The sequence below is a fragment of the Myotis yumanensis genome, unplaced genomic scaffold (genome assembly GCF_028538775.1).
Source record: "Myotis yumanensis isolate MYYU_CA2020_CCGP unplaced genomic scaffold, mMyoYum1.0.hap1 SCAF_3, whole genome shotgun sequence".
NCBI classification, from domain to species: Eukaryota; Metazoa; Chordata; class Mammalia; order Chiroptera; family Vespertilionidae; genus Myotis; species Myotis yumanensis.
Window position 1 is genome coordinate 43,039,176 of NW_027223754.1, and position 13,539 is coordinate 43,052,714.

Genomic DNA, 13,539 nt, shown 5'->3' on the forward strand with positions numbered 1-13,539 from the left:
TAAAAAGACAGTTGATTCTCTTTTTGACAGTAAGTACCACTATTGCGGGGTTCAGCTGCTACACTCTAGTTTTAATTCATAGTTGGCTGTTAAAAAATATTTACAAACTATGCTAACACTGCTTAATGGCTACATTGTAAGCTTGAGCATAACTCTAAAACACTTGGTGAACAATTGGTAAATGTTTATTGAAATAAAATATTTGCTAAATTAATGAAAAACTTGCATTATCACATTTATGTAATTTCTCTCAAATGCTACTAACTTTTAGGAGATAATGCACACTTATTGTGGATTGTTTTAAGTTATACCTTTCTGCTTGAATTGTACCTAAAGCAGAACTTTGTGTTTACTATCTTTTAAATTTTAAATCATTTTCTTCTGTGCATAAAATTGACAGATATATAACTAAGCATTCTTAGGAGTTAAGTCAAATAATAGCCCTACTTAAAAAAATTTTTTTATAAGCTATTCAGGAGTGAATATATGAAGTCAGTATTAGCAGTATTTTATAACTTATGTTTTATGGTAAAGATCCCAAATTACTCAAAATTGTTTGTGTGCAAATATTCTGAAAATTACCTGTTTGTATTGATACACATGATGACATTGATCATTTCATGCAAAATTTCTCTGTGTGAAAAACAACAACACAAATAGCATTTTTAATCAAGTATTTTTGAAAAATAAGTATCTAGAATTAAGCAAGTCTGACAATACCTAATGCATTCAGTTAGTGCACATGAACTTTTGACAGTTTCTGTTCTATCTGAATCACATACCCTTGTCAAATGAAAGCCATCGTACCACTTGTTAATAGGTTATATAGAAATGTCATGAAGCCTTTAGAGTTGTTTGTTTCTTACATAAAGTATTATATTACCTTGAATTATAGATTAGTCCTGAACATTTAAGGAGGAATGAGTTACAACAGTATTTATTTTCCCAGATCTCTGACCAGAATTTCTATAAATCAACATATGAAGAAGGAAATACAGAAAAATCAACAGGTTTGAATTCATTTTTTAAAAAATTTACTATAGTCATGTCATTGTTTCAGACTTTGGATTTTCAGTTTTCATACAAAAAAGAAAATGTTCATTTGTACTTTTTGATTATTAAAACAGTTCAAGTTTTTTATTTTTATACTCTCTACTAATTCTAGCCAGTAGTTCCTGACATATATTTTACTTACCTGCTTATTCACCCTATACTTCAAATCTTTTGTCCATGTAGTATGATTTTCTTAATAGGATAAAGAATATGATTTCATTATTATTTCTCATAATTAGTTTTTGCTTAAAAATTTGAGGAGCAAGTCAAGTTTAGACCACTGGAACATTGCTGTGATCCTGTAGTGTGCAGGACTTGATTGGTAATTTGGTAAGATTCTTCCAAATAGTTTCTTAAATTACCTTAAGACCCCAACTGATCCTAATTGTGTTAATACTTGTGAAGTGCTTAGAACATTGTCTGGTTTTATTACATAAGACTCGTTTGGTTTTAAGTAACATAATACCAGATGCACAGGGCCCCAAAAAGTAGTTTAATCTTCTCAGATAAAAGAAGTCTTATGTATGTGGCCACAGGCAGAGTTTTTCCCTTATCTGGTTGCAAAAATGGCTGCCAGAGCTCCAGACTTCTTACATGAATTCTAAGCAGAGGAGGCATCCTCCCTAAGGCCTTCCTGAAGCATATAAGCCAATTTTGACTTTCATCTCATTGGCCAAAATGTTGTAATGTGCCTCTCCCTAGCTGCAAGGGAGGGTAGAAAAGTCAGTTTTTACTTTTCTAGTAATTGAAGCAAGCAGAGGAGTGGGTTAGGGATGGTGCTAGATGAGCCAGCCAGCAGTGCCTGCCACACTGAGACAGAGTAAGCTCTCAGTAAATGTCAGCTGTTCTGATGGTGACAACTACAATGTAAAGAAGTAGATGCTTAGTTCATTGGGCATGGGTGCTAGGAACCATACACATCATCCCTGGAAGTATGTCACTATTACATCTCATCCATATACAGCAATACTACAATTCCTGTAAAACATAACTGCTGCAAAACATGTAATAAGAGAGTTTACACACAGAAAAGAAATAATAGTGGTCTTTGAATATGGAAAAAGATTATCTTCACTCATAATAAGAGAAATACAGATCAGAGTTATATTGACATACCAGATTTACAGTATTCAAAGTCTGATAGTGAACTCTCTTGGTAAGTCTATCTTTTGTGTGTGTAAGACAGCAGGGAAAACAAGATATATATTTGTATGTGTTCGTATTTGCATAAAAGGACATTAGAAAAGGATGAACAAAAAACTTGGGAGGGGGTGGGAAGTAAAACAGATAGCCCTGTGGGCCATGGATAGGGGCTGGAGAACAGGGTAGAAAGTCCTAAAATGGGCATAAGAATTCTTTGTGTATAGTTTTGTTTTTTGTTTATTTGTATTTCTTTGTGTATAGGTTTTTATATAGTTTGACTTGGCACTCATGCAAAGATTATTGAGGAACTATGACTGCTGAGGTTGTGTAAATGAATGTTGGTTTGGTTTTATTCAGGAGGAAACAACATTAACTCCAAAGTACAGCAAATTTCCTTATGAAGTTAATGATTCTTATTATTTTGCTTAGAGTTCAGCTATTGGTGATTTTAAAATAAATGTTAATCCAATGTGTGTGTTTTATTTATTGTAAGAGCTGTTATGTTCCATGGCATTTTTTATTTGGAAGGAAGGGAAAAAATGGTCAGGTAGTCTGGTAACTTTTTAATTTTGATTTAGCAGTTTGAAACATTGTCTTAATTACATAGTTATATAAAAAACAACAACAGATGAGATACTTAAATACAGAACCTAAATAAAGGAGTATACCTATTCCAAAAAGAAGTTCACACCTCTTCTAATTATGTCAACTGATTACTTAGAATGTATGAGAATTTTACAGTTCTAGAAAAATTCCCTTGATTAGAATAACTTCTCCAAAAGTTCCTCTGTAAAACATTCTTTTAGAGAATCTTTTTTTTTCATATCCTGAAAAAACACACACCACCTTCCTATATGAAGATTTATATCCGATTTGACCTCACATTTTAAATTTAGAATGCATACAGTTTCCGTGTGGGGTCCTCCAGAATCGTTTATAAACCAATTTACCATTATAAAGCTCAACCAGTCATCTGAGATCCAAACAATTGGAAATTTGTAGCTTCAGGTAATAGCCCAGCTCCATTGGTTGTTAAAGAGATATGTTATAATACCATTGTTCCCTCTTTTTTAAAAAATGAAGTCATATTTTTCCATGGGAATTTACATTTGTTTCTGCTCAAAGGCTAAGAGCACTCTCAACTTCATTCCACATTAAATAAAAAGTCCGTGTGTATTTTTTTGGACTTTAAAAATAGTGAGAAATCTAGCTTCAAGTCCATATTAAGGTAAACCAAAGCAATGAATTCTTATGGAAGACTTGTTCTTCCTTGCAACCAAGGTGAGGAAAACAAGTTTCTGTGCTGTTTCTGCAGGGAATTTTGTTTTCTAGGTCACCTTTTCACTGTGAGTAGCGCTTCTTTGTGTGCACAAGGTTGTCTCTAACCCTACAGTCTGCGCTCAGTGAGCCCAAGGGTTTGCTTTCTGTCCTTTTGAGACTAGACTTTAGAAACCCAAGCTTTAGGGACCCAAAACTGTTCACATTCTTGAACTTGTGTTTCTACTACTTTTCTGCCCATAGGTGAAATCTTTACTTTAAAAGCTGAACCGTTCATTTAGAGGACATTATTAATATTTTAATGTAGCATTTTTTATATTTCCTTTTAGAAGAAGGATTTCGGGATCTCTGGTTCATCATATTGCTGGAAACTGAATTCTTACCCCTTGATTTGAGAAAGGCTTCCTGAAGTCATTCACTCAGGGTTATTTGACAGGATTTAGGCTACCTCTGAAGGGAAGGAGAAAGGATTTGTCTGTACCAGTCTCCAAGAGACTGACAATATTTCAGCAATTAAGTTCAGTTTATTACCCTTTTTGAGCATCTTCTTTGTTCAAGTCACTGTGCTTGGCTTAAATATTCCTGAGGGAATTAGCAATGTAGGGTAGATTGTGTGCTTTGGTGTACTGTCCACTTATAATTGAGTTGCCTAAACCAAATGAAGTCTTTGGAGAGCTCAAGACAGAGCTAAAATGAATCAATATTTTACCTATGAACCTTCACATGTTAGGGTTTAATCCCTTGGCAGTATTCTGCATAAATCCAGTGGAAATATTTTCTCTCCTGTTACAAATCTAGCTCCTCCTCTCTTCTCTCTGTGTAACTCACCTGTCATGGTGAGTGATAAACATACAGAAAAATTTACCTCTGTCAAGCCTTCTCTGAATCTCTTCAAGTTAATTTCATTATCTGTCTTTCTAGAATAATGAATACAAATCTCTATTAAGTCACTTATCATGCAATCTCTTTAAAAAATGCACTGTTTTACAATTGTTTTTTCTCCTAGACCAATTTACCTACACTGACAATAGTAATAAAGGCTTTATTTGTGAGGACTGTACATGTGACTGGACACAGGTATAGATTACCTTTAAACCTTATAACAAACTAGTGAGATAGATGTAAATACTCCATTTTACAGATGAGACTTACGGAAACTAAGTACCTTTGCACAAATTTTACCTCTAGTAAGTAGCAAGACTAAGATTTAAAGTAGATCTGACTACCTCACCTTGATCTTAATAACTATTCTGTACTGGCAAGGACAATACCTTTTTACTTTTATTATTACCTGCAGTAGGCCCTTGAGAAATATTTATTGAATGAAAAGAAAAGACAGTAAACATTAAAACACTGCTTTAGTGGAAACCTTTATGAATTTAGAGTGATCTCCAAATATTTACACATACACCTAAGTTTTGAGTCCTTGTATATTAAAGAATAGGAATGTGCCAACTAACAAATTTAAGTGTGTGAGCGCACATACACACACTCACAATATAAAAAATGGGAGTCAAGGAATCATTGCAACATTAGAACTTTAATATCACATACTGAAAAATCAAAATATTCAGGTATCTGTATCTCAAATCTGTCATCAGATGCCCATTACTAGATCAGGGGGCCAAACTGCTACCAACCTGTAAGTCAAATCTAACCTGCCACCGGTTTTTATAAATAAAATTTTATTGGAACATAGTCATGGCCCTTTTTTCATATATTGTCTTTGGCTGCTTTCATGCTACAAGGACAGAGTTGAGTGGTTGCATCAGAGATAGTACTGCCTGCAAAGTCTAAAACATTTACTATCTGTTTGCAGACTCCTGACATAGATCGATATTATTATGTCACTGGGTTAGCTATTTATTATCCTGCTCTATTTCAAGGATCTTCATAATAGATTTGAAATTCAGCCAGGTGATGCTCGTCTGTATATAAATGGACTTCGTGTTGACATGGATGCTGTTGATCCCTTTAGGTAAGTATTGAATTATAGATACAAACGATAACTATGGTTTATATAAAGGTAAATGTTGTCCTGAATTTAGTATTTGTCAAAATTCAAATAATCACTTTAGAGTAAAACAAATGCATGTTTTTAATTGTATGAAACACCTGTTATTTTTGTAGAATACTCTCTTAAGTGTCTTAGAATGTTAGAACTTGGAGACAATTGTTGAGAAAACTGTACTTTTATCTGTCAGGAAGAAAATTTGAAATTATAGAATTCAGGGTGCTATTTTTTTCCCTTAGGTTAAAAAAAAATTCTTCAAAAAATGCCCTAGGGCAGAATTAGATAGTCTTTTATTCTTCATGGCCACTGGCCCATAAATCAGTCATGGGTCAAAAGAAGAGAAATCATTGAACTTATTTTATTTTTAAAGAGAAGCATAAAAGTACTTTAAGAATTAACATTTAGAATATAAAATAAATCTTGCAAGCATTATACTTTAGTTCAGACATTCAGTTTTAATTCAATTGAATATATTTTATTGAACTTAAATTAATTAAATATTTATTGTATTTTCTTACCAGTTTGTAAATATATAGAAAAATACAGGAAAAACTGAGAAGTAGAGTAGGTAGTTCAAATGGTGCTTTTCTCTTTATTTAGTTGAATCCTTAGGCCTAATATTGGAAAAATGATAATCTAAGATACATAAAAAAGAATAGAGCAATTTTTAGCTCCTGGCCTATAAACTTCAGGGGGACAAAAGGTACATCTGTGCTCAGCACAGTGAAAACAGGTTTAAAAAAGCAGGGAAGCGGTACATAGATTGTGGAAAGTTTTCCATGTCAATGTATGGGGAAATTTTCATAGCCGGAGCATTTTGATGTGTCATTTACAAAGGCATAGGTCAGACTCAAAATTCTTCTTCGTGCCAACCCTAATTTTTTGAGAACATGTTACGCCTACTTGATATCTCTTAAGGTGTACCTATGTGAAGAACCTTGAAGAAATAATAAAATTCATTCGAGCGACAAAAACACAGTATATGATGATGAAAAATACATTTATTTTTTAATGTATACATGTACACTGATAGTCCGCTAGAAAACTTTATGACTCCGTTTGATATTATCAGTGGGACTTTTGCTGCTGCATCACTGATGACAGAGATTTTACATCAGGTTTATATTTCGTGACCTTCAGAGATATGTACGAGCTACTACTTTCATCCGTCAGGCTACTCCTATTGCAAGACTTAACAAAATTCATCACTGAGAACAAAGATTCACAAGTGTCTGTGGATGAAACCAAAACACTGGTCGGATCTAGGAAGGCAGGGAGAGTTAAGGCAGAGGCATAGAAATTGCTCTTCCCCTCTCTTGTCAATCCATGTCTATGGTCTTTATGATAACTTGTTATGTAAAATTATTTATTTATCTAAGATGCACCTACACTGAATTTATCTGAAAAATAAAAAAGTCCGTATTAAGAAAAAAAATTGTAAATGGAAGATTATAAGAGAGGGTTTCTCGTGCCAGCAAAAGTTACTGGCATGCCATGTTTGGCACGCGTGCCAGGGGTTGCCCACTCCTGGCATAGGTTATTCAACAAATACAACCCCTTGGCTCCTCCACATGGTAATTAGTGAACTGCAGGGTGAGTGATACATTTTTGTTTCTCATTGAAATGATCACTAGTTGAAGGTATGATAATTCCCTTAGAGGAAAAGAAAATATGTGAGGATATTTTTATCTTTTGACATTCTTATTTCAAAATAAATAATTAAAAAGGTAATCCGGAAAAAGATCAGAACCTGTAGGTAAAATCAGTGTGAAGAGGTTAATGAATGGGAGAAAATGATACAGGAAAGAGGAGAGGAAGAAAAATGTCATATTACTGAAGTTATATCCTGGATCTAGAGAGGTCCATTTGGAGTAAAAAAAAAGGGGGGGGGGGTAAGTAATTATTTTGCACTTCCTTCCTACCTCCTCTTTCTCATAGTCTTTTTGGGTTGTGGAGAACTGACACTACGCCCCATGGCCTACCCCTTCTTCCTCTGATCCTAAAAGTAGGAAGTAACAAAGGTGTCTTGATATCCCCACTCGTGTAAATTTTTCTGTATCTTAATGAAGTTTTCTGGCTCAGAATTCTTTTGGCCTCTTGGTAAATATGTATTTTAATGCAAGCAACATTAAGATTCAGTATTATAAAATCAATTCAATATTAAAATTCAACTCAGTATCTGAGTGCCTACTTTTCTATAGAAACAGGCTGATATTTGGTGAAAAAGATAAAAGTCTTGCCTAAGTCAAATTCACAGTCTAGAGCAGTGGTTCTCAACCTTCCTAATGCCGCGACCCTTTAATACAGTTCCTCTGTTGTGGTGACCCCCAACCAATAAATTATTTTCGTTGCTACTTCATAACTGTAATTTTGCTACTGTTATGAATCGTAATGTAAATATCTGATATGCAGGATGTATTTTCATTGTTACAAATTGAACATAATTAAGGCATAGTGATTAATCACAAAAACAATATGTAATTATATATGTGTTTTCCGATGGTCTTAGGCGACCCCTGTGAAAGGGTCGTGTGACCCCTGTGAAAGGTTCGTTTGACTCCCAAAGGGGTCACGACCCACAGGTTGAGACCGCTGATATATGTGTTTTTCAATGGTCTTAGGTGACCCCTGTGAAAGGGTCATCGACCCCCAAAGGGTCGCGACCAACAGGTTGGCAACCCACAGGTTGAGAACCACTGGTCTAGAGGAATAACCGATAATAAATAATTATAGTGTGATAAGGTTCATAAAAGATGAAGTGCAGTGCTTTGGGAGTCTATAACTTCAGAGATTTAATTTGTTCTTGATGGAACATTTGGATAGTAGGTATCAGATTTCTTCATGAAAGTGATATTTAAGCTAAGACTTAAAGGATGAATCAGGCAAATGTGGAGTGGAGATTCTGCAAGCATGGTATATTTGAGAAAATGGAAAATCTAATATGGACAGACTGGAGTGAGGAGGAGAGGGAGGAAACTGAGCTCACTTAGGTGGGTAAAGATCAGATATGGAACCAAGTTTCAAATTTTGGCCTGAGAAGCCAGTGAAGGGTTCTAAGTAATCTAAAGATAGTCACTAAGTATTTAAAAGAGAAGCATGATAAATTATTTAGAAATCGAGAGTTTTACTGATAAGTAAATCTAGCATATTTAAAGAACCTGTGTGGGGGTTTTTTTTAAATCAATATACAGAATTCATGATCTAGGAAGAGCAAGGAGGAAACAAATGCTTGTTGAGGGCAACAGCATGCCCAGCAGTAAATTACTGTAATACTAATACCCTGTAAAGTGATTATGACTATTCTCTCTATATAGATGGGAAAACAAAGACTCAGAGAGATCTCATACAAAGATAGGAACTCAGCTAGCAAATAGTGCCAGGATTCAAAATCTCATGCTTTTTCCAGTGTACCTTATAACTATCTAATTTTCTATTAATGCTTTTCCTTGGAAACTAGGATGAGGTAACTAATATGATAGCTGCAAAATCCATGGGTAACATTTAAATTCTATTATGTAAAAAAGTATCTGATCAGTAAGCATCATAAAACTTTTAATATGGAGAGAACATTGGCAATGCAATCCAATTTTTTATTTTATTTTGTAAGTGAGAAAATTTAGACTAAAGAAATTAAGAACTTCAAGAAGCCATAGGTAAAGTAGTGTTTCAGCCCAGACTAAATCTTATTTTTAGATTGGTAATTTGTGATATACAAACTAGTGCTCTTTTGATCACACTTGTCTCCTAATAGATTTTATTTTGTGGGTAAGAAGTTTCCTTTGTAAAGCAGCGGTCAGAACTATCAGGAGATAGACATGCAGAGCTAAAGTTATACAGACCAGCTTCAAAACAGCTTGTAAAATAGCTTTTTTAGGAGTTTAGATATTAGATCTCTACTTTTTAAAATGTGGATATATATAGTTCTCCCTGAAAACTATATTCTAAAATTCATTTAGTGCTTTATTCTGATTCCATTCATTTCTGAAAGGAGAAGTCAATATGGTTATTTATTGATGTTATTTTTAGCAGTAATACTTTATCATGTTTAAGAGCTGTCAAATTATATGTGTAATTAGAAATGTTAATATGTATTCTAAACAGATGTGAAGTTCCATGCTTTATACTAATTTTTTTGATAATTTAGTTTTATTTTTGCTTTAAAATTTGCTGCATAGTAGAACCATCTTTCTACAACTGTTTTACTAGTACTACATAACAGAGCAAATCTTGACATACTCTATTTTTATTATGATCCTGATTGGTTTGTCCAGATGTTATTATCAAAGCAATATATTTTTTTTCTATACCAAAATTTTATATTTTAGGTTATGTTTGATCTTGCTTTTGTAGTAGATTTGTCAAAAGAGTGACAGTATATTTTTCTCTTTATTTTGGGCTTGCTCAGGGATAAGCATATTCTTGCTTCTTTGGTAAGGAATATAATCAACATACCTTGTTCCTTGTCTTATCTTTTAATTAGATTTTGTTATCCACTAAAAACAAAAACAGGAACCTCAACATAACTTTAATCTGGATAACTAATTAGAACTATTTGCCTTATTTGTTAATGAGTTTAATTTAAATATATATTTTCCTGCTATTAATAAAAATACCAGTGAAACTTGTTTCTAGTGCTTGAGAAAGCTATAAACTTGATAGGATTATTTTAAATATTGGAAAATCAAAATAAAACGTATCTCTTTTATTTAAATGTGAAGTATTTTGGATATGCTGAAGCTAGAAGGAAAAATGATAAATGGCCTTCACAAGCTTGGGATAAACGGAGAAGATATGAGCGAATTTTTAAAATTAAATTCACATGTTTGGGACAATAACTATGTATTAGATATTAGGCATTCTTCAATAATGGTAAGTGCTCATGTAATTCCTGTTTTAAAACTTTTAGTAGATTTAAGACTTAGTATAAAGCCAAATCTTGTCAGGCATTAGAATAAGTTTAAGCTGTTTGAAAGAGGTTGTGTAGCAGAACTCAGAAGTAAAAATACTGATTCATCCCCTCTCACTCTCGTATCTTCTTTCCCCTTCCCCATATTTTCTGCATTTCCTCACAAGAGCACCTGCTCACTAGTTCAGTATCCTTTCCAGCTTTAAAGGTAAAAACAAAACAAACAAGAACAACAAATTTACCACATGAACAATAGCAACAGTAAAATAACAGTTAACATCTGAGGAACATATGATTGCTACCTAAATATAATGAAAATCTTACCTAGACAATTTTCAATGCGCTCCTAAATTCTGGTCTGTGTAATATAGCTGATGAAGTTTTTGAAATCTGATCACATCGCTCTTCTTTGCTTAAAGCATAAAAAAAAGTCCTTAGTATGGCCTATGAGGCAATAAGTGGTCTACTTCCTTTAATTTCTAAAACTATGAAATATTCTTTTCACCACTATCCCTTCTGTCATGCTTGGAAAGCAAATTTTCCTCTCTATCCAGTCAACTCTTTTTTTTGTCTCCCCAGACTTCATCTCCAAGCAGTACTTCCTGAGAGAAGCTTTCCTTAGCTATCCTAGATAATTTTTTAATATACACATTGTACCAAGGAGTCTGAGAGTACCATCAAATATGGTAATTTGCTAAAAAGATTCAAAAAGCCTAGAAATCGTTATACTCTTGGTTATGATTTATTAGAGCAAAAGAGTACAAAGTATTATCAGCAGAGGGAGAGAGGACATGCAGTGGAGTCCAGAGGAAACCAGGTGCAAGCTTCCAGGAATCTGCTCCTTGTGTAGTTGTACAGGACATGCTTAAGTCAATGTGTGACAGTACATGCAAAGTGCTACTGTCTGGGAGTTCAGAGTTTTGAAAAGGAGTATCTTATATAGGTGTGTTCTACTCCCTCAAATACTGGTACTGGGATGTGAGCTGTAGTTTTCAAAGCTTGGGAAAAGGAGATGGAACTAGGGCAGCCGTGGGCAAACTACAGCCCGCGGGCCGGATCCGGCCCGTTTGAAATGAATAAAACTAAAAAAAAAAAAAGATCGTACCCTTTTATGTAATGATGTTTACTTTGAATTTATATTAGTTCACACAAACACTCCATCCATGCTTTTGTTCCGGCCCTCCCGTCCAGTTTAAGAACCCATTGTGGCTCTCGAGTCAAAAAGTTTGCCCACCCCTGAACTAGGGTAAGTTATAACACCACAAATCTCACTGTTCTTAGTGAGATTCAACCATCTTTCTTGAATAAACATTCACAAGGCTGCTGAAAGCTTCTGATTAGTTTTCATAGTTCTTAATATGTTGATTTACACAGATCAGATGACCCATCTTGAGTTTATCTGTTGACCTATATAGCTCCTTAAGTATCAGAGAGATTCTTATAGGTTCTAATCTATGAATGATAATATCTTTCATTCAATATCCTGATAGCCCAGTAGATATAAAGGTAAGAATTATAACGAACAGAACTAATGGAGGTAGGTCATTAAGTATCAGTGCCTATTCTGCATGCAACTTTGTGAGGCCACTCTTCCAGTTATGTTGCTCTGGGCCTATTCCAGGTGATTTCCAGTATTGTTGCAGTAGTTCTCCAAAATGGATCAGGATATCACCTCAATTTATCTACCTAACACTCATGCTTTAAATTAGTCCATTGCTGTAGTTTTCTAACTTTAGTACTTGAGATAAGAATCCCCTCAGACACTTGTTTTAAATCAGGGCCTCTTCTAAGTTTCTGAGGTGGAGCCAAGGAGTGTGCATTTTAAATAAATAATGACAGGTCAACAGAGGACTTTGGCTCAGGTGGACTAGAAAGTCCTGAATGAAAAAGTGGCCCCAGCCTCATTTTGTGGAACAGCCAACGGTCACCCTATCAAGCACAACAGGAGCCAGCCACACCGAGAGCAAGACAGCAGGTTAATGATGACCACAGCCTCAACAACCAGCACTAATCCCCGTCTGAAAGGCAACGAAGTCCATCTAATCAGACCAGAACACTTACATCCCCTAGCCTCCTCCCCTTGCTGTTTTTGCACATAAAATTCAACCCCAAGGACAGTGGAAACTGAGTCCTAACCGTCCCCAGTTGTGACTCCATCCCCATTCCCTCTAATAAACTCCCCTCTTGCTCACTGTGTCCGCCTGTATCCTTGAGCGACTCCAGCCTTACAAATACCTCCAACTATTTTGATCCACATTAACAGTGACTCTACCCACAATCATTATCAAGTTTAGTGAGACTGATACATAAAGCATAAGGCCAATTTCTCACTTTAAACTAAGTAGGGGACCAAATATTTACACCCTCTGCATGGTGCCTTCTCCTCCTCTGGCCTAGGATTCCCATAGAACAATTAACTAAACTAGACACTGCTGAGTGGGTCTACAGAGATTTCCAATTCATAGGGGATTCCTACCAGGTTGTGATGATCTTTAGAACTGTTCCCATTACCTTCACATCTTAGCAAGAATTACATCAGAAAAATAAACAAGACACTCTTACTACTGACTTATCCACAGAGACCAAAATTCTTCCTTTCATCTCAGCACTACCAGGACAAATTATACTGGCAGTGAACTGACTGCACATCTGCATCATACTTATTAAAATAAGTATGATAGAAATTTTCCCAGCTGTCAACTTTTATCCCTCCTTCAGTGTCATATAGACATTAACTCCCTCTTCACTTTCCTGTCCTCTTCCCTGGAAGTCAGCTTTTCCCATCCCTCTTTGTGTGTATATCTTAGTTCTATCTTCTCTCTAAAAGCACTGTGTCTTTGTTAAGCCCTCCAAAAACTCATATCTTTATAACTTCAAAACCTCTTCATTTTATTTCAAACTAGAGGCCCGGTGCACAGATTCATGCACCGGTGGAGTCCCTCAGCCTGGCCTGCGGGGATCAGGCCGAAATCAGCTTTCCGACATCCCCTGAGGGGTCCCAGATTGCGAGAGGGTGGTTTTCAGGTGATGCACCCCAAAATCGGGCTCCCTCCTCTCTGGGCCCATGGTGTGGGTGAAGCAGATTTGGAGCCGACAGTGCCCCAGCAGCAACCTAACCCATGGCCGATTCCTTGAGGAATTGGGC

General features: G+C 35.2%; 1 protein-coding gene across 1 annotated transcript in view; it reads left to right on the forward strand.

Moving 5' to 3' along the window:
• The window catches only part of UGGT2 (UDP-glucose glycoprotein glucosyltransferase 2), a 162,014-nt gene that overhangs the window by 43,670 nt on the left and 104,805 nt on the right, over window positions 1-13,539 (forward strand). Inside the window, exons 10-12 of the mRNA XM_070408745.1 lie at window positions 950-1,010; window positions 5,361-5,452; window positions 10,207-10,357. Of these exons, the coding sequence (XP_070264846.1) occupies window positions 950-1,010; window positions 5,361-5,452; window positions 10,207-10,357 (304 nt within the window). The remainder of the gene's footprint in view (window positions 1-949; window positions 1,011-5,360; window positions 5,453-10,206; window positions 10,358-13,539) is intronic.